We start from the raw sequence: 20,406 nt of genomic DNA on the forward strand, positions 1-20,406 counted from the left end.
TCGAATCGAATTTCACACTGGAATTCGCCGAATCAGCCGAATCGAATTTTTGAGAAATTCGCTCATCTCTAGTCGCTATTCTTCTCACTGGTGCAATGATGGAACACTATTCCTCTCACTGGTACAATGATGGGGCAATATTATTCTATTCTTCTCACTGATACAATGATGGGGCACTATTCTTCTCACTGATACAATGATGGGGCACTATTCTTCTCATGGACACCAATGATGGGGCACTATTCTTCTCACAAACACCAATGATGGGGCATTGTTACAGACAGGACATTTTCTACTCCCACTGGCCGCAGTCCGGCCCTTCTAAAGTCTGAAGGCTAGTAAACTGGCCCTTTGTTTAGGAAGTTTGGAGACTCCTCATCTAGACAGTTTGCATTTTCTGCAATCCTTCCATCCATGCTTCTGAGACCAGCATTTTGGCAAGATTAAAGCAGCTTTCAGAGCAAGCAAAATTGCTGAAAGTGGAACTAAAGCTGCTCACTTCTGAAACATCTTCTCCCTGACTTTTTCTGGGTGGTGGACCTACAGCTGTCTTGATTGGTCAGTGCAGGAAGATCACAACACCCACACATGTGTAGGAGTTAATTCATCCTCGCATACAGACTCAGTGCCAAACAGGTACCAGGTACCCTGAGTTGCGCATTTATTATTTAACTGCAGAAGAAACATTTCATGTCTCTTCAAGATAAACAGCCTGCCTGTTCAGTTTGTTCTTTTAACATTTTTAAGTTCCACTTTATTATGCTCACTGAGAGCAGAAGGAACTGCAGAAAGTGAAAGAATGCAAAAAGTCACCGACCCAGTACAAAGTAAAGGGTGTTGGAGGTTATCCATTAAAGTAATGATGAATAGCTGCCCCGCCCCCGGGGGACAGAGAAGCATGTGGTAGGAGGGATTGGGAATATTCTGCCATACCTTTAAATTTATCCCAAAATAGTGTTCCTAGAAAAGCAGACTACTTGCAGGGTGGCTTAGTGCAGTATAGATTTGTTATACATACAGTGGATATAAAAAGTCTACACACCCCTGTTAAAATGTCAGGTTTCTGTGATGTAAAAAAATGAGACAAAGATAAATCATTTCAGAACTTTTTCCACCTTTAATGTAACCTATAAACAGTACAACTCAGTCTAAAACTGGAACCTTTTAGGTGGAGGGAAATAAAAATCTAAAATAATATGGTTGCATAAGTGTGCACACCCTTAAACTAATACTTTGTAGAAGCACCTTTTGATCTTATTACAGCAGTCTGCCTTTTTGGGTATGAGTACATCAGCATGGCACATCTTGACTTGGCAATATTTGCCCACTCTTCCTTGCTAAAAAAACACTCCAAATCTGTCAGATATGAGGGCATCTAATGTAAGCAGCCCTCTTCAAATCACCCCACAGATTTTCCATCGTATTCAGGTCTGGGCTTTGGCTGGGCCATTCCAAAACTTTAATTCTCTTCTGGTGAAGCCATTCCTTTGTTTATTTGGATGTATGCTTTGGGTCGTTGTCATGTTGAAAGATGAAGTTCCTCTTCATGTTCAGCTTTCTAGCAGAAGCCTGAAGGTTTTGTGCCAATATTGACTGGTATTTGGAACTGTTCATAATTCCCTCTACCTTGACTAAGGCCCCAGTTCCAGCTTAAAGAAAACAGCCCCAATGCATGATTCTGCCACCACCATGCTTCACTGTGTGTATGGTGTTCTTTTAGTGATGTGCAGTGTTGTTTTTGCGCCAAACATATCTTTTGGAATTATGACCAAAAAGTTCAACCTTGGTTTCATCAGACCATAACACATTTTCTCACATGCTTTTGGGAGACTTCAGATGTGTTTTTGCAAAATTTAGCAGGGCTTGGATGTTTTTCTTCATAAGAAAAGACTTACATCTTGCCACTCTACCCCATAGTCCAGACATATGAAGAATACGAGAGATTGTTGTCACATGTACCACACAGCCAGTACTTTCCAAATACTCCTGCAGCACCTTTAATGTTGCTGTAGGCCTCTTGGCAGCCTCCCAGACCAGTTTTCTTCTCGTCTTTTCATCAATTTTGGAGGGACGTCCAGTTCTTGGTAATGTCACTGTTGCACCATATTTTCTCCACTTGATGATGACTGTCTTCACTGTGTTCCATGGTATATCTAATGCCTTGGAAATTATTTTGTACCCTTCTCCTGATACCTTTTAACTATGAGATCCCTCTGATGCTTTGGAACCTCTCTGCGGACTATGGCTTTTTTTGTAGGATGTGACTTAGGCTGGCCATACACTATACAATTTTCTTACAAATTTCTGTCCAATTTCTGCCCAATTTCCTTTAGATTTACCTTCAACTATGTAGTGCAATTGGTTACAATTGAAAGTGTTGTTTAGTTTTGACCTCATATTATATGGTTTTTGGTAAATCTAAAGCAATTTTCTAAAGAAAATTGTATAATGTATGGCCAGCCTAAGAAAATGTCAGGAAAGACCTACTAGAACAGCTGAACTTTATTTGGGGTTAATCAGAGGCACTTTAAATGATGGCTGATGTGTACTGACTCTTATTTAACATAATTTTGAATGTGATTGCTTAATTCTGAACACAGCTACATCCACAGTTATAAGAGGGTGTGCACACTTATGCAACCACATGACTTTAGTTTTTTATGTTTACTCTCCCCCCTAAAAGATTTCAGTTTGTTTTTCAATTGAGTTGTACAGTTTATAGGTTCCATTAAACGTGGAAAAAGTTCTGAAATTATTTATATTTAGAATTTTCTTACATCACAGAAACCTGATATTTTAACAGGGTGTGTAGACTTTTTATATACACTGTATGCTTTGATAGAAACCTTGGGCAGGTAGATTACACTACATTCATCTCTGTTGACTATGGTGTATATTCTCTGCATTTACCAATAAAAACATAATGGCACAACGGTAAGCCAGACTACAATGTTCTGTTAATACAGCTGGGATGGATTCTGATGGAGGGATTTAACAACTCATTCTACATCTCTGTACTTCAATGACAAAATCTCCCAATTAGAATTCCCAGTCAGCACAACGAAGATAAAGAAATATTACTTTTCCTGCTACATCCACTTTAATGTAAAATACACGTCAAACCCATTGTGGATATGGTAGAAAATAGATATGGAGTGATGTGGCCAAAACATGGGAAGCTGCTGCCCTGCCTGTCCTCATCCAATTTGAGATAACATACTAATAAACCAAAGTTGAGCTACTTGCCTAAGGATTTTATTCCTAAAGTCTCTGACATGAGAACCCAAAGTGGTTATTACCACACTGGTTGGCAACTATACTGCAGTCATATGTGCGCAGGAGGACCCGTACAGTGTAATTATGGGTCAAAATGACATAAATCATCCAGTCTGTCGCAAGCATTAACACCGCAGTTTCTGTTTTTCTGATTCCTCCAGTAAGCCTGTTTTTTACCTATTCGTTTAATTGGGTGACAACATTGTTCATTTGGCAGGGAAATCATACCGCAGAATTGTCACCCTGTGGACAGGATAGTTTTTGATGAATATGTAGTTTTACATTTATTTAAAGCATTATAAACCCATTAGCAAACGTAATATATTTCAGCTTACCAATAATTAGATGTGTTGGCTGCATTTATTTTCTGTTTTTCAGTGTTTTTCCCCCTCTGGCCAGTAACACACCTCCCGTATTAGACTGCCCCCATGAATGAGCACATGGCCACCTTTGGACAGCAGCATGGAGGGAGAGAAGTGTTATATGTTTTAAATAAAGTTTTTCCTTTATTTACAGTCCACTGGGAAAAAAAAAGCTTCTTTATTTACAGACCCCCAGCAGCTTAAGGTGAAAAATTGATGCTCATGCACAGCTTTATGATATATGAGCAGCACAGTGGCTAAATGGTTAGCACTTCTGCCTGGCAGTACTAGGGTCGTTGGTTCGAATCCCAGCCACGGCACCACCTGCCTATAGTTTGCATGTTCTCCCTGTGCCTGCGTGGATTTCCTCCGGGTACTCCGGTTTCCTTCCACACTCCAAAGACATGCTGGTAGGTTAATTGGCTCCTGTCTAAATTGGCCCTAATATGTGTATGTATGAATGTAAGTTAGGGACCTTAGATTGTACACCCCTTGAGGGTTAGGGACTGATGTGAATGTACAATATATATGTGTAAAGCGCTGCGTAAATTGACAGTGCTATATAAGTACCTGAAATAGAAAAAGATAGATATGTACTATAAAATTTAGATGAACTGACAGCTTGAAGCCAAACTCCAGCTCACCCTACAGTTATTGTTTTTTTCTTTTAGGATAAAAGTTTTGCATAAATAAATAAAGCTGAGCATTGTAAACATCCCTGTCAGTGGAATACGGTTTGTCTCAACACTCTTTTACATTTGTAGCAGAGCTTGTTCTGTTGAAAAACAACAAACTTACTGACTGGATTACCAGATGAAAATAAGGAAAGAAAAGTGCAAACTAATGCAGCCATCCTAAGAAATTATAAACTGCAAAATAATAAATGTTTGCTTTTGGGCTTTATACCACTTTAACCCCTTGACACCGACGGTACACAAATATGCGGCCTCATGGGCTTTTTTCCGTGGGGCCGCATATTTGCGTACCTGTCCGGCATGCTCCCAGCCAGAGACCACGGTGTCACTGAGAGCCCCGGGTCCCGTTCTAACGATCGGGACACGGGACTCCTGATTCCGGGTCACGTGATCGCTGTGATAGCCTCTGATTGGCTATCACAGTGATCAGTCACTGTGCAGCCTGGCCCCCTTGTTTTTTCTCTCTCTATGAATGGAGAAGAGAGATACATTGTATCTCTCTAACTCCTGACATAGAGAGAGAAAAAAAAGTTTGTAAAAAAAAAGAACATAAATATAAAAAAATAAAATAAAAAATAAAGAAAAATACCTAGATCAAGGTTTGATCTAGTTCAGTGCCAGGGTTAGTGTTTGGGTCAGGGTCAAAGGTCAGGATTTGAAAAAAATTGGTGTCAGTTAGCGTTAATGTCAGTGTCAGTGTGTTTTAGGTAAAAAAAAAAACAAAAAAAAAACAAAATGCGTACTATTGTTTCTGGGCTGTACTACGGGTACAAACAACAAATAACATACACATATATGGTATCGCTGCAATTGTCAAGAGCTGGAAAATTTATTTTCGGTTGTTCTATGGAGGTAGGTTATGGTCGTAACAAGAAACACACAGCTAAATAAAAAAATGATTTTTTTTTTACTTTTTTGGGCCAAAAAAATAGGAGCTATCCATGACCATTTACCACCAAATGAAAGCCCAATTTGTCCTGAAAAAAACAAGGTATAATCCACCTGGATGTACAAAGTAGTTGTGATGATATGTACAGTTTTACTAAAAGTCAATGTTGCAGAATTGTGCTTAGGCATTTAGATTTGTTTTACCCTTAGGCGTGAAGGGGTTAAAGTATGTGACAAACAAATTGAAGACAATCTCCCGCTACAATGTTTAAAGCAGTTACAGCAACAATTCTGATGAATGATGGAATGAAAAATCTCCGGTTACTCCGTTTGACAGAAGCTGATCTAACGATATGCTTCTGTCAAACAAGAGAGGGCTACACAGAGATCGAACTTTAGTCGGTCCCTGCTCAACTGGACAAATTTCGATCTTTGTGTGCCCAGTTTAAGGCCCCTGAATGAAAGCTATTGTGAGCATATGGTAGTTATAAAGCTCATGTATTATTATCCTGCCTTGTAAGCCGACACCACAGATATGAGATGGCTGCCAATATAATCAAATGTTAGTGTTAGTTTGGGTCATTCCAACTTCAAACAAAAGGGAACAATCGGGTGACCAGCAAATGTACACAGCTCACTCTCTGGAAAACATGAATACTTCTAAATAGTAGGATCATTGTTTCATAGATTCCTAAGGGACATACTAATGGTCTCTGTTCACATAGCAACATTGTAAAAGCCCAAAATATCTGGGGTGATCAGGTAAATTATTCCACACCATCATTATGTTAAATGAAAGTGAACGGAGGGGCTAACCTTTTCATTACTTGGCGGAGCTAAATCACATTATTCTGTATCAGCTTCCACACATTTCTGGTGGTGAAGTGGTTAACCAGATCACTTAGGCCGCTGGCATTCAGGTTTATAAAACACCCTGAGCACAAAGATCTCATTCATCAAGTGCTCTCCCTCCAGGAATAAAATGTGGGAAAAGCCTCCACTCATTCACAGCATCATGGGGATTTTACACTGCTGCAAAGTCTTATTGTTGACTAGAATAGCAAGGCTTGAACAATTATGTGCTTTTCTTAACATGACATTTCAATGTTTGGGGTAAGATGTCAAATGAACATCACAATACCGCCGTGTATAATTCTGTTAAATAGTTACTGTTAGCCAGTAGTATGGATGTCATTGTATGTCATTTCAGAAGTCTATTGAAAGAAGCTGCAAAAACCCTCTCACATTCTACAACCTAGGATCACAACTAAGATACAATAAATCTCCAAATATACATTGTTGTCTTTTTTGTAATATTTTTGTGCTTAGTCAAGTTTCCTATTATCTGAATAGAGGTTCAAAAACGGGGCTGATCACTGCTTAAAAATCAAGGTATCGCAGCAGACATCTAAAGACTCTGAATTAAAACCCAGACTGAAAATGTAATATATTGCATCTTACCAATACTTAGATGTAGTGGCTGCATTCGTTTTCCTTTTTTAAAGTGTAGCTAAACCCAGGACCCTGCATTCACTATATCTGGTCTCCCACAGTACACAGAACATGGAACTGCAATTATTTTAGTAAATATAAACTGCTAAATACCTTTTCTCATCAGCACTTAGAGCAGTCTTGTGACTTCTATCAGTGTCCAGCAGAGCACGTTAACGCTTGCAGAAGTTTTCATTTTGCTCCAGGAGGATGCAGAACCCCTGACCTCTGTCTGGACAGTGCTGATTGGCCCTGTACTGATCACACGCACTCTCCCAAGAAAGAAAAACCTTGCACACCTAGCAATACACACCAAGCTGAGCATGTGCAGTGACTTCACACAATATATCTTACCAGGAGGTAACGGGGTGGGACACTGGAAGAAGGGGAGGATTGGAGAAGTCAGGATCAAACAGCATTTCTAACACAATGCAGAGGATTTACCCCTTAGGTTCCACAGAGTATAACAAGCATGCATTACTATGTATAGACTGACTTTACTGTTGTGGGTTTAGTAATACTTTAAGCTTCCTTTCCCTTTATTATTACCTAGTGGTCTGGTCAGTAACAAACTTTCTATCTCAGGGTGTCTCCACTCTGGATGGAATAGCAATGAAGACAAATTTGGACAGCAGCATTGTCAGCCTAGGGAGAGGCTAGTGTTAGATTAGCAGATTTAGATGGACTTCACTTACAAAGCTAAAACCTTATAAGCAGTTATAGCAAACAGTTTTTTATTCCTTTTGGGACAAATGTTTTACATAAATAAAATCTGAACACTGTAAACACCGTTAGTGTTAAATGTTTGTTTCAACCGTGTAACTGCCACCTTGATTGGATACTTTGGTCTGTTAACCATGTGAGCTCTGGAAGGTTTTACCCCCTTCATGACCAGGGCATTTATGGCTATTCAGCACTGTGCTTCTTTAACTGGCAATTGCACAGTCATGCAACACTGTACCCAAATGAAATTTATATCATTTTTTCACACAAAGAGAGATTTTTTTTTGGGTGGTATTTGATCACCACTGGATTTTTTATTTTATATTATATAAACAAAAAAGGCTGACAATTTGGGAGAAAAAAAAATTCTACTTTCTGTTATAAAACATATCCAATATAAAAAAATCTAATTTCTTCATACATTTAGGCCAAAATGTATTCAGCTACATGTCTTTGGTAAAAAAAATCCCAATAAGTGTATATCAATTGGTAGTGTGAAAGTTATAACATCTACAAACTATGGTATGTATATATATATATATATATAGGAAAATTGATCAATCCAGATGTACTGACAGCCTGTGTCATTTCTCGGGACCCTTAAAATGTCAGGACAATAAAATATCCCCAAAATGACCCCTTTTTGGAAAGTAGGCAGTCTGAGTTATTTAGTAAGAGGCATGGCAAGTTTTTTGAAGATGTAATGGTTTGTCACAATTTTTTGGAAGAAATTACCTTTTTTTCACATTTTTTTTAATTCAGTCACCAGTCCAGTACAGCATCATCATATGACTGGTGTGGCGATGATTAGGAACACTGACTGGTGACAGTATGTTAAAAAAAAAGTTTAAATAATTTTTCATTCAATTTTTTAAACATATTTTTTTCTTTTTTAACATTATTTTTTCATTATTTGTTTAACTTCCTGTCATCAGAGTAGCTTAGTGTTATCACAATGACACTGCTTTTATACACTGTTATTGCTCATACAGTTAATATCACTGTATAAGCAATAGTTTTAGCTGTCATTAATAGGGTTACCAATTCATGAACAGCTTGCTTTGATTGTGATTGGCTACAGCTAATCACATATTACAGGTAGCCAGGTACTATAAGATTGCTGTGGGCCAATCACAGATCACAACATGAGACAAGCTGTACATGAATGGAAAGTCATTCATGACAGTTTGTTTACACTGTTATCATGACCAATCATAGCGATCACATGATAACTGGTTACTGATTAATGGTAACTGTAATCCACTGTGTACGGTGGACACAGCAGATACGGGGGGGGGGGGGGGGGGGGCACACTGCACTCTCATTACCCGGCACAGGCACAATTACATACATGTACGTGAATGTGCCTGCATGTGCCACCCTGCCACACTTTATTTACTGTGGCGGTTCAGCAAGTGGTTAAAGATAGATGAAAAATAGACTCACTGGCTAGATCAGCAGGTGAAATATGAAAAACATTAAGCACCCTCCAAAGATGTTATATATATATATATATACACTTTTTTATTTTCTTTTTTTAACATCCTGTCATCAGAGTAGCAGCAGAGACTGGCCAAATCTTAATCCATGTATGGGCAAGGTGGTTGTACACAAGTAAGCCTATCAATCGACTTGTGTACAACCAGCCAGTTGAATAATGATCTCTTGATCAGTGCTGTCAGCTATAGTTGGCAGTGCTGATCAGTGTATTCTAATGGTAAGGAAGTCTCCCTGCTGTCAGAAGGCTCAGCTGGAGGGATTCCCCATCCACATGGAGTGTGGATGGGGGAATTGAGTCATTTTCTTTTGTTCAACTTACTGACTCAAGTATAGCCAGCCTAAGGACTGGTAATCTGCAATATGTTACATTATTGTCTTTTAGATTTAGAACAGTATGGATGATATGTTTACAAAAGTATAGGATAGTAATAATATAGGTACTTATATAGTGCCATCAATTTACGCAGCACTTTACATATATATTGTACATTCACATCAGTTCCTAACCCTGAAGGAGTGTACAATCTAAGGTCCCTAGCTCACCTTCAGGCATGCACAAACAAGGGCCAATTTAGACAGGATCCAATTAACCTACCAGCATGTCTTTGGAGTGTGGAAGGAACCCCACGTAAGCACAGGGAGAACATGCAAACTCCCGGCAGGTGGGGCCAGGGTTGGGACTCAAACCAACAAGCCTAATGCTGCCAGGCGGAAGTGCTAACCATTTAGCCACTGTGCTTCCCATCTATGGGAGTGTTTGGTTGTATGCATAGAAGACAAGAAGTCATACCATGATCAGTCTCGTGATAGAAGAGCCAGGACACACAAAACAAAACTCCAGTTGTGCTATTGCATAATCATTCTTAATCCTATAATGATATACATGCTGCTTTGTTTGGTGCTAAATCCAATCCAACAAGATTTTTATTTTTTTAACACTATTAGACTATAAACTCTAGCAAGCACTGGTAACACTGTTTACTTTGTTATATAATCTGCTAATAATCTTCAAAATCTCAGCTCTCCCCACCATTCAGCTGCTGTCCATGTGTACTGTGCAGTAAGCTGTTAAGCACAAGGACTAAAAGCATGTCAATAGTGAGCTGACATTTTCCAGTAGTATATGAAATAAGGACACCAAAGAGATAAGTGTCACTAACACGTTACACTTACTTCCACAGAAGTGCACAAAGACCCTTCCTGGAGTTCTTTAAAATGACGGGTTGACAATGACAGGTTCAATGACTCCAATCATTTCCTATAACACTTGGGAACCTCAGTGTAGATATATCCACCAAAGATATTTTCTGTAGTTCAGCTTTATTTAAACCAGATACGTGTTTGCCGAAGATGAATTCTCTTTGTAGTACTATAAGTCCCGGTTCACACTATTACCCTCATGTGAATCGCACAGAAAACGCACTGCTCTTTTGGGGGAAAAAAGTGCGTCTTATGGAGCGAAAAATATGGTAACTGAAGAAATGTAAAAAAAAAAAAGTTTAAAACATAAAAATGTGATATACTTTTATCTATTTACTAATGACTGCAGCATAAGGATTAAAAATAATCAATGTTGACTGAGAGAGTGAAGTACTGCTTCAACGTTTTATTGACACCCACAGTGGATCGCAAACACAGTGCGACTGCAATGCAGGGTGGGAAATGCGCAGGGGTTGCGTTTCCAGACTGCGTATGTGTGAACCAAAGGTACATTTTCTTGGCTCAAACAGTTGTAAAAAGCTGGATGGTAACAGATGCCCTCATCTCTCATTATAAAGGTTATAAAATTCGTAGAAGTGAACTTGCCCGCAAGCATCTAAAATCTCAGTAACTTTCATACAAGAAGACAAGCGACATTGGTACGATGTGGTAGAATTTTTATACAATATCAGGAAGCGTTTTTAGAAAGTGCTAATTTTGTGCTGTGCTATCACATTTACAATGGGGTCATTTGGCACATGAAATACAAAAATAGTGTTTTTGGATCTGAACAATAAAACATAAGTTAGACAAAAACGGTGTCAGACTTTCATTTCACATCAAGTGCTGGTCGGTTAGCCAGGAATCGTCCCAACATGCTATGTACAGCTAGTTCTAGCAGATGTCCATATAGTGCTATAAAGTGGTGAGCTCCAAAATTGTCACTTTACAAACTCATATAAATCAATTCTTTAGCAGCTTTCATTTGGTTAGACGTTCTTACATTGGACTAAAGGGTCCTATAAAAATGTGTGTCAATCAGTGTAGAAAAAGTTAGTAAATTAAAGTCCTGTCTATGGTCAGGATTAATCACATCCCATTAGTGCTCTGATATATGTCAATGTGGATCCTTAAAGCAGAACAAAAGGGGCAAATACTCAACTAAGCTACAACGCCCTTGAGGTCTCTCACCAGCTCTCTTCTCCTTGGGTTCTTCCAGGTGCCAATCTGCAGCTGTTTTGATTGGACAGCACAGGATGATGTTATTCCCGCACATACTGGCAGTGTGCCGGATTGTAAACTGAGCTGCACATGCACAGCTCAGTGTGCATTCTGCAGAGGATTGTGAACAGACAGGTAAATGTACTTTATTGCAAAATACATATTTCATGTATCTTCTGCAACAAAAAGTCTGCCTACTTGCAGTTTTTCTATTTTTGCCTACAGTTCCACTTTAAGGCTGCCATACACGGCTTGACATTAGGTAGCTTCCTGCTGGATCAGAGGAAATTCATTTATTGGATGGCCCCCTTGGCACCACCCAGTTCAACCAAAGTTGACTGTTTACCCCACACTCCCATTGTTCAAGGTTAGCTGGCAATTAAAATCTTTCCAAACACAGAAGGGGTGCCAGGCAAACTCACCGCTGTACATTCACAAACGAAGGAGTTGGATTGCTGCACTCCCTTATTCTTCAGAGCAATTCTTTATTAGCTCAAAAGCAGTAAAACTGAGAGGTACTCCCCTCTGATCTAATAAAGAGTTGCTCTGAAGAATAAGGGAGTGCAGCTATCCGGATTCTTTATTCATGAAAGTTGACTGTTTAATCAACTTTTGTAGAAGGAAGTTGGTGGAAATTTGTCAGCTATATAGTACCTGAATCTAATCAACTGCAGCTGTTGTTTGCGTATTCTGACAGGTACAGGTCTTGGCTGTCAAAATACAGTAGCTGACACTGCAGATTTGTCCATCCACAATGCTTAGCATTGATGGGGAATTGAGTGATTTCTCTTATTCAGCTGGCAACACTGAGCAAGAGAAATCTTAACGTGTATGACCAGCTTTACTCTGGACAAGACTAATATGCATATAAATAGGTGGAGATTTATACCCTATGCAGCCATCCATGACAAAAATGTGATTTTCAGATCACATTAACACATTGAAACCAATACAATATCACCTTTCAACAGACTCTGTCACTACTTCACATCTGTAGTATAGGCAAGAATCATACTTGCTACTGGTCCCTCTGGTGATAGAAACTTTACTGCTTTGACATAGTTACAGGTGCCACTAGAATCACTTAAATCTGACACTTCCGGTTGTGTCAGGTGTTTTTATTTCACTAGCATACTAGCAACACAACCTTGCACTTTAAAGTGGCAATAAACCCAACAACTTAACAGTTTTACAAAACAGTTACATTTAAGGCATGCTGTGAATAATAACTGTCACAGTTGATTGTACGCTCAACTGATCTGTCAAGCCATAAAATAGCTGATGTCATAACTGATCACATGTACAGCACCATGGCACATGGAGATCAAACAAAGGCTAAGATGGCAGCATCCTCGGTTGTATAGGATTGGAGGGTTTAATACCGCTTTAACTGACTGCACAAAAGCTGCAGAGTCAGGCTGGTGCTGTAGCAGGCACAAGTGAGGAATACCGGAGACACAGGGATCGGACTCACTTGGAAGTATCATATTTGGATGATCCTAGTGATGGTGATAAATCTGCCAAACATAAGAGTCTGAACTACCAGAGGGGCCAGGAATGAGCATGATGGTCTCAGTGGCACACAGAAGCAGTGACAAGGGGGGTTATTTACTAAAATGAGAGTGCAAATCTGGTGCAGCTTTTCACAGAAACCAGTTCCCACGTTTTATTTTCAGAGATTACATAAACAAGCTGAAGTTAGAAGCTTATTGGCTACCAAGCACGGCTGCACCAGATTCTGAGTGCTCCAGTTTTAGTAAATCTACCCCAAGGTCTATTTCACTGATTAGTGAACTGAATTCTTTTAACAGGTGACTGTACTTTTTCACTGTTATATGAAAGAATTGGTTTAGTGTCGATGTATGCCCTTGCCTGAGACAAGGTAAAGTGATTGCAGTTAGTGCAAAGAAGGAATGTGCTGTGAAACACTAGACAACTGACCACACTGACTCCTATTTCATCACAGCTCATCAGTCTGTGCTTAGGATAGACAGTGCACAAACCATTATAAACAATGGCACCCACCAGCCTGTGCTCAGGATAGTCATTGCAGAGACCTTTATCAATAGGAGGCACCCATCAGCCTGAGCTGAGGATAGTAAGTGATAGAAGCATTGTAAATCGGGAGCATACATCAGCCTTTGTCCTGGATAGTCATTGTATAGACCACTGTAAACAAGGGTCACCCATCAGCCTGAGCGAAGGATAGACAAAGCACAGATCATGGTGAACAATTGCACCCATCAGCAGCATGCATCCAGGATAGCCATAGTATTGATCACTGTAAATAAGGGCCACCCATCAGTCTAAGCTGAGGATAGTCATGGCACAAACCACTGTGAACAATGGCACCCATCAGCATGCGTCCAGGATAGTCATTGGGGTTGATTTAGCAAAGGCAAATAGAATGTGCACTTTGCAAGTGCAGTTGCACTCTGCAGGAGAATATACCCCAGGGCGTAGTAAAATGAGCTGAATTGCAAAGAATACCCAATCACAAGCAAAGAAAAAAAAACCCAGAATTTTTGCTTGTGCATGATTGGATGATGGAAGTCAGCAGAGCTTTCCCTCATTTACTAAACTCTGGAGCAAATTCCCTTTCAAAGTGCAACTGCACAGTCTATTTCCCTTCAGTAAATCAACCCTATTGTAAATTGGCAGCACCTATCATCCTGTGCTCAGGATATCCTAGCATAGATCACCCATCAGTTGTGCTCAAGACAGTCCTTGTAAAGATCTTAGTAAATAATGACACCCATCATCCTGAGCTGAGGATAGTTGTGGTAGAGTTCACTGTAATCAATGGCACCCACCAGCCTGCATGCAGGATAGTCACTGTAGAGATACTGAATACAACAGCCAAGCTCTACGTCTGATGATGCTGTCTGTGGCTGAAGACCAATGCTCATGGCTGGGATGTACAGTCACTTGGCAATGAATGTTGATAGATGTAAGCCGGCAACTCAGTGTACTCAATATGTCTTTATTGGCTACATAGGGTACACACAGTAAAACACTGCTAAAGCGTTCCGTCTGCAGAAGCCTTACTCATAGCATGGTAAACCACAAAACATTTATGGGTTCCAAAATCTACTGCCAGACCAACTAAGGAGACAGGACCCAATAATTAAAATCATCAGTGGAATAACAAACAGGAAAACACTAGACTTGTGATGATAAACATATATACTAATGGATACAAAGAATGAAAACATGTCTTACATCTATGGTTTATTCAGACAGTGATATAATACATGTTTTCATTATTTGTATCCATAAATGTTGTATTTAATGTTTTAACATGCTATGAGTAAAGCTACTGAGGCTCAAACGTGTTAGCAGCTTTTTACTGTGTGTAACCTATGTAGCCAGTAAAGAATTATGTTTGAGTACACAAAATTGCAGGCATACCATCATCCTGTGCTGAAGATAGTCATAGCAGAGATCACTGTAAATATGGGGCACCCATCAGCCTGTGCTCAGGATAGTCCTAGTAGAGACCTTTGTAATAAAGGTCACCCATCACCCTGTGCTGTGGATAGTCATAGCAGGGATTGCTGTAATCAATAGCACCCACCATCCTGTGCTGAGGATAGTCATAGAAGGGTTCACTTTAATCAATGGCACCCATCATCCTCTGCCAAGGATAGTCACAGCAGAGATCACTGTAATATGGGGCACCCATCATCCAATACCAAGGAAAGTCATAGCAGAGATAGCTGTAATCAATGGCACCTATCATCCAAATGCTGAGGATAGTCATAGAAAGGATCACTTTAATCAATGGCACTCATCATTCTGTGCTGAAGATAGTCCTTGCAGAGATCACTGTAAATAGAGGGCACCCATCACCAAGTACTGAGGATAGTACTTTCAGAGACCTTAGTAAATAATACCCATCACCTGGTGCTGAGGATGGACATGGCAGAAGTCATTGTAAATAGGGGGCACCATCACCTAGTGCTAAGGATGGTAATGGTAGAGGTCAATGTAAATAGGGGGCACCTATAACCCCGTGCTAAGGATGGTCATGGCAGAGACCTTAGTAAATAATAGGCACCTGTCACCTTTTGCTGAGGGTGGTCATGGCACAGATCAGTGTAAATAGGGGCACCTGTCATCCTGTGCCCAAGATAGTCATAGCAAGTATCACTTTAAACAATGGCACCCATCACCCCGTACTGAGGATAATAATACTTGCAGAGAACTTTGTAAATAATAGGCACCCATCATCTGGTGCTGAGGATGGTAATGGTAGAGGTCAATGTAAATAGGGGGCACCTATAACCCAGTACTAAGGATGGTCATGGCAGAGACCTTAGTATATAATAGGCACCTGTCACCGGGTAATGAGAATGGTCATGGCACAGATCACTGTAAATAGGGGGCACCCATCATCCTGCGCTGAAGATAGTCATAGCAAGAATCACTTTAATCAATGGCACCCATCACCCAGTGCTGAGGATAATCCTTGTAGAGTTGAATGTAAATAGAGGGCACCCATCACCAAGTACCGAGGATAGTCCTCGCAGAGATGACTGTAAATAGAGGGCACCCATCACCAAGTACCGAGGATAGTCCTCGCAGAGATGACTGTAATTAGAGGGCACCCATCAGCAAGTACCAAGGATAGTCCTCGCAGAGATGACTGTAAATAGGGGGCACCCATCACCAAGTACCGAGGATAATCCTTGTAGAGTTGAATGTAAATAGGGGGCACCCATCACCAAGTACTGAGGATAGTCCTTGCAGAGACCTAAGTGAAAAGGCTCCCTTCATCCGAAGACATTGGACTTGGGTCTGTGCCTGATGGGGCTCTTGAGCGCTCGGTCATCGTCCTCCTCGGGGTCCCTGGCGGTCAGGTTGCTATGGATGATCTGAGTCCTGAACCTGATCCTGTTCAGTCGGGGTTTCCCCCTGCTCCCCCCAGAACCCTTCCTGCTGATGTCGGCCCGGTAGCGCCCCCCTCCGTCCTGCTCATCCTCGGGGAGCTGGGCCAGCCTGTGTACGATGAGCTGGGACGGTAAGACCTTGGAGAGCCGCCATCGGCCCAATCCGGAGCTGCTCCCGTCCTCCTCGTCGTCCTCCCCGGGCCTCGGCATGGCCCCGATCAGAGCCTGTACATCCCGGGCAGTGTCGGGGCTCAGGTACTGCCAGGCTTTCCGCCCGCTGTAGTCCCGGACATCCACATCGGCGTCGTACGCCCCGACCAGCAGCTTGATGACGTCCAGGTGGCCGTGCATGGCGGCCAGGTGCAGCGGGGTGTACCCCCCGGAGGCCCGGCCGTTGATGTTGATGGGCAGGCGGTGGTGGCGGGCGTGTGTGAGAAGGGCGGCCAGGAGTTCATGCTGTCCGTGCTTGGCCGCCCAGTGCAGGCACGAGAAGCCGGTGATGAAGTCCCGCCGGGTGACGAGGCCGGGCTCCGCCATCAGCAGCTCCTGGAGACCGTCCCAGCGGGCCCGGCAGGAGCTCAGCATCCAGGCGTGTTCCAGGGGCTCCAGAGACACCGATCCGCCCCCCTCCTCCTCCTCATTACCGGACACCGACGACGAGCTATGCACAGACGAGCTGTCCGAGTCGCGGAGTCCGGCCCGGAGGAGGACCCCCCCTGCACCCCGCCTGACCTGGGGGGAGACCGGCTCCCGGGAGGGACCTCTGCGGCTGTTTCGGGGGGTCCTACCGCTCAGCGGGCACAAGTCCGCCTTCTTCGGGGTCTTTTCCCCGGCTTCTGGATCCTCCGTCACTGAGATCCGGGGGAGAACGGCCTGGGGGGACTCTTCTCCGGGACTGGAATCGGGGTACACCCCCTCACATGGCTCCGGGGGGCGCTCCTCATCTCCGGTGCCCGCTTCTGGTCTGTTCTCTTCTCCGGTTCCCGGTTCCTTCTCTTCTCCGGTGCCCGGTTCCTTCTCTTCTCCGGTGCCCGGTTCCTTCTCTTCTCCGGTGCCCGGTTCTGGTCTGTTCTCTTCCCCGGTACCCGGTGTGGTCTCCCCGGTGCCCGGTCTGTTTTCCTCCCCGGTGCCCGCTTCTGCTGTGTCCCCCTCCTCTGCACCTCCCTCGGCAGTAGACGGCGGTGTCTCCCCGGCCTTCTCTGCTGTTCTCCGGTACTTCTTCCTCAGACAGACGTACTTCACCCCGTCCTCGGCCCGCACACTGGCCACCTCATTCACAATATCTTTGAAGAGCTGGCGGGCGGCACTGCGGGCCTCACTGGAGGGCGGCTGGGTCAGCAAGGGCCGGAAATGCTCCACCAGCTGCTGGTTCGGTACCCGGCCCCCCTGCCCGGTCAAGAAGCTGATCACCGACTCTCGGCTCAGCTCGCTCATGACTGAGGTTTGGGGTTACAGGTGGCGGAGATCACATCGTTCCGACTCCGCCCTCCTGGGAGGTTCGGCAGGGGGGGAGGGCGAAGTCCGGGTTGTCATTAGTAACTAGGCCACTGTCGCCTAGCAACCGCCGCCAGCATCCTGTCCCTGGTACCCAGAGGAGTTACCACCTGATTGAGAAGAGAGGGGTGTGTTACAGTTCCAGGACGAGTCTCCTGAGGCGTAAGTGATGCGGCCAATCTGAGCGCACCCCTGTGTCTGTTGTGTGGTGCTCCGTCTGAGGTGTGTTGTTGATTACAGCTCAGTTATACACTCCTGCAAATCCCGGCCTTGTGACAGCGCAGTACAGAGAGGGGACACGGGATAGAAGTATTCCCTCGGCTGTACAACGGATACTATGCACGTGGGGAGATACAAAAGAATGACTTCTATTACTGTTCAAATCATAGGCTGCTTTCTGCGCATTTTTCAGACACCAAACCAGCTTTTTTTTTCCACTGGGGTAATTTAGCAATGGAAGCAGCTTATTTTATGCGCCCTGTAAATTGTCATTAGGAGGCAAAATGTTTTCTTTCATTTTGGATAGAGTAATAAAGGGTTATAACCCCTGTTAGTTTATATTTTGCCATCTGTGTCCCATTGCGGAGATTTCTCTTCACTTCCTGTCCCATAGCATAAACAGGAAGTGAGAGAAAATGCCTGCAAATTAAGGGAATTCATTGGGGACCCCCAGGTCACCAGAACGAGTGTCCCTATTGGAAGATTACTTTTCTGGGGACAACCCAAAATTTGTGATTTTCTTACACTTCACTTTTGATGATGATGGTAAACAGGACACATAGATAGTGAATCTCCATAATGGGGGCAGCAATAAAAACAACTAGAAAAGCTACAATTTCTGGGGAAATTGTGTGAAATGTTCTTACCTCCACCAGTAGTCTACAACTGGAGTGGGCAGAGTAACTGGGTGGAGTGGGCAGAGTAACTGTTGTGTGGTTGGAGTGGCTGGAGTAACTGTGAAAAGGTTGGACTGGGCAGAGTAACTTTATGGAGTGGGCAGTGTAACTGTGTGGAGTGCTTGGAGTGAGTAAAGATAGAAAACATTACACTAACCAATTGATTGATCAAATTTAAAAAGTGCACATGGCAAGCTTGATAGAGTGAGAAATGCATTTCAACTTTTAATTATTTATATAGCACATTTAATTGCAATGTTGTTGCCCAAAGTGCTTCACAGTTACATTAAAACATACATTTATATAAACATTAGCAGCATTATCACCTCAAATACTCTCTACTGTAGGAAACTTATTTCCAAACCTTTAACCAGAAGCTGGCCAAACTGTCACGAATTCAAGAGTGGATTTCAAATAGGGCAGAGAAGAGCGGTTAAAAACAAACTGCTCCAAATTGCTCACTTCACTGGCGTTTTCAAATGGTCGTAGTTTTAAAAACTATAAATCCTACAGCAAAGAGCTTTATATTGTGAGAATCACAAGACCTAGACCTACATTGTGATGCATAGTATGTCTCTGAAATATTAAAAATGAAGGCACAATCGCAGTTTAGAAATTGCCCTTCAAATTTGAGGTGGCTAGAGTGGAGTTTCAATGAATGTCAATGGGTGGCGTGAGTTGCAAACAAATGGTCATATTGTGAAAACTTTCAGGACTATGGCTTAGCCGTGGACATTTTTAGTGGCAGCAGGGATAGCTGAACGTTTTGATAAAAGATTTGTGAAGGTGGGCTTGAAAATGAGGGAGTGATGGCAGTTTAGAAATCATGTCCTGATTTTTCAGCTCACACTCTAGCTTTTGTCAGCTCCCACTCTAGTTTTGAACATTCCGCCATTCATTCCTATGGGACCAATTTCACCACAAAAACGCCGATATTTCGTGAACCATTCGGCGAAACGTTCCACAAAGTAAAAGCACACCAGTCGGGAACAATCCGCACGTTTCGGTATATTACTGTCTATGTAGTGTAAAAACTGTGGGAGGAGTTAGGGTGGTAAATTTGGCTATAATAATAAGAATATATATGTGAGATAACAGTAAGTGGTCTTGCCATGCAAGAACACTTAATAATAGGGGTTCTGATCCATCTCCACTCTGTCCAAAATAAAAAAAAAAGTTTTGCCTTTAGTTATATTTTAACTAAAGTCCATCTGGTCTGAGGTTACAGAAAGCAAAAGTGACCCTGTAGGTGCAAAGAAAGCCATCTCCAACAGGTATTGTATGTTCAGAATGTGCGGCTGCACAAGGGCCCCTCCTTTCCACTAAAGGTTCTGGATCCCCCTCCCCCATTATCATGTAGACCTGCATACTGTTCACACTTGTTTCAAAATGTGGCATTGGACACACTTTTTTTTACAGCACTCTGAATGCCAATCAAAGCACCCATCAATAAATAGAATGGTTACCCTACAGCCCTGTTCTCACTGTTGTGTTTGCTTTGCTTTGTTTCAAAAATTGTACCCCACGTTTCTTTCTTGGTGCTTCAAAGCATCTCCAAAGCCTCCATAGAAGTCTATAACAAAACTCACTAACTGCACCTGCAGCTTTTGAGAGGCTTTTATTCAGAGTGTACTGCGTGGATCGATGAGGTGAGCAGGGTCCAGACGAGCAGAGCAACTAGCAGATGACACACATGATGCACAACATGGGAATGCTCTAGCAGAAGGTGAGTGGGGACCGGAGAGAGAGGTCTGAGCAGCAGAGAATC

The 20,406-nt window shown here is 42.5% G+C and overlaps 1 protein-coding gene across 1 annotated transcript; it reads right to left on the reverse strand.

The window, feature by feature from the left end:
* Positions 1-10,795: 10,795 nt before the first annotated feature.
* Positions 10,796-17,808, reverse strand: LOC149453617 (ankyrin repeat domain-containing protein SOWAHC-like). The gene has a single exon (XM_089688136.1). The coding sequence runs from the start codon at positions 17,680-17,682 to the stop codon at positions 16,132-16,134; it is 1,551 nt and encodes a 516-aa protein (XP_089544262.1). The 5' UTR covers positions 17,683-17,808; the 3' UTR covers positions 10,796-16,131.
* Between the last annotated feature and the right edge of the window lie 2,598 nt (positions 17,809-20,406).

This window comes from Staurois parvus, unplaced genomic scaffold (genome assembly GCF_062004578.1).
Source record: "Staurois parvus isolate SC_StPar_1 unplaced genomic scaffold, SC_StPar_1.0 ptg000446l, whole genome shotgun sequence".
In the NCBI taxonomy this organism is placed as follows: Eukaryota; Metazoa; Chordata; class Amphibia; order Anura; family Ranidae; genus Staurois; species Staurois parvus.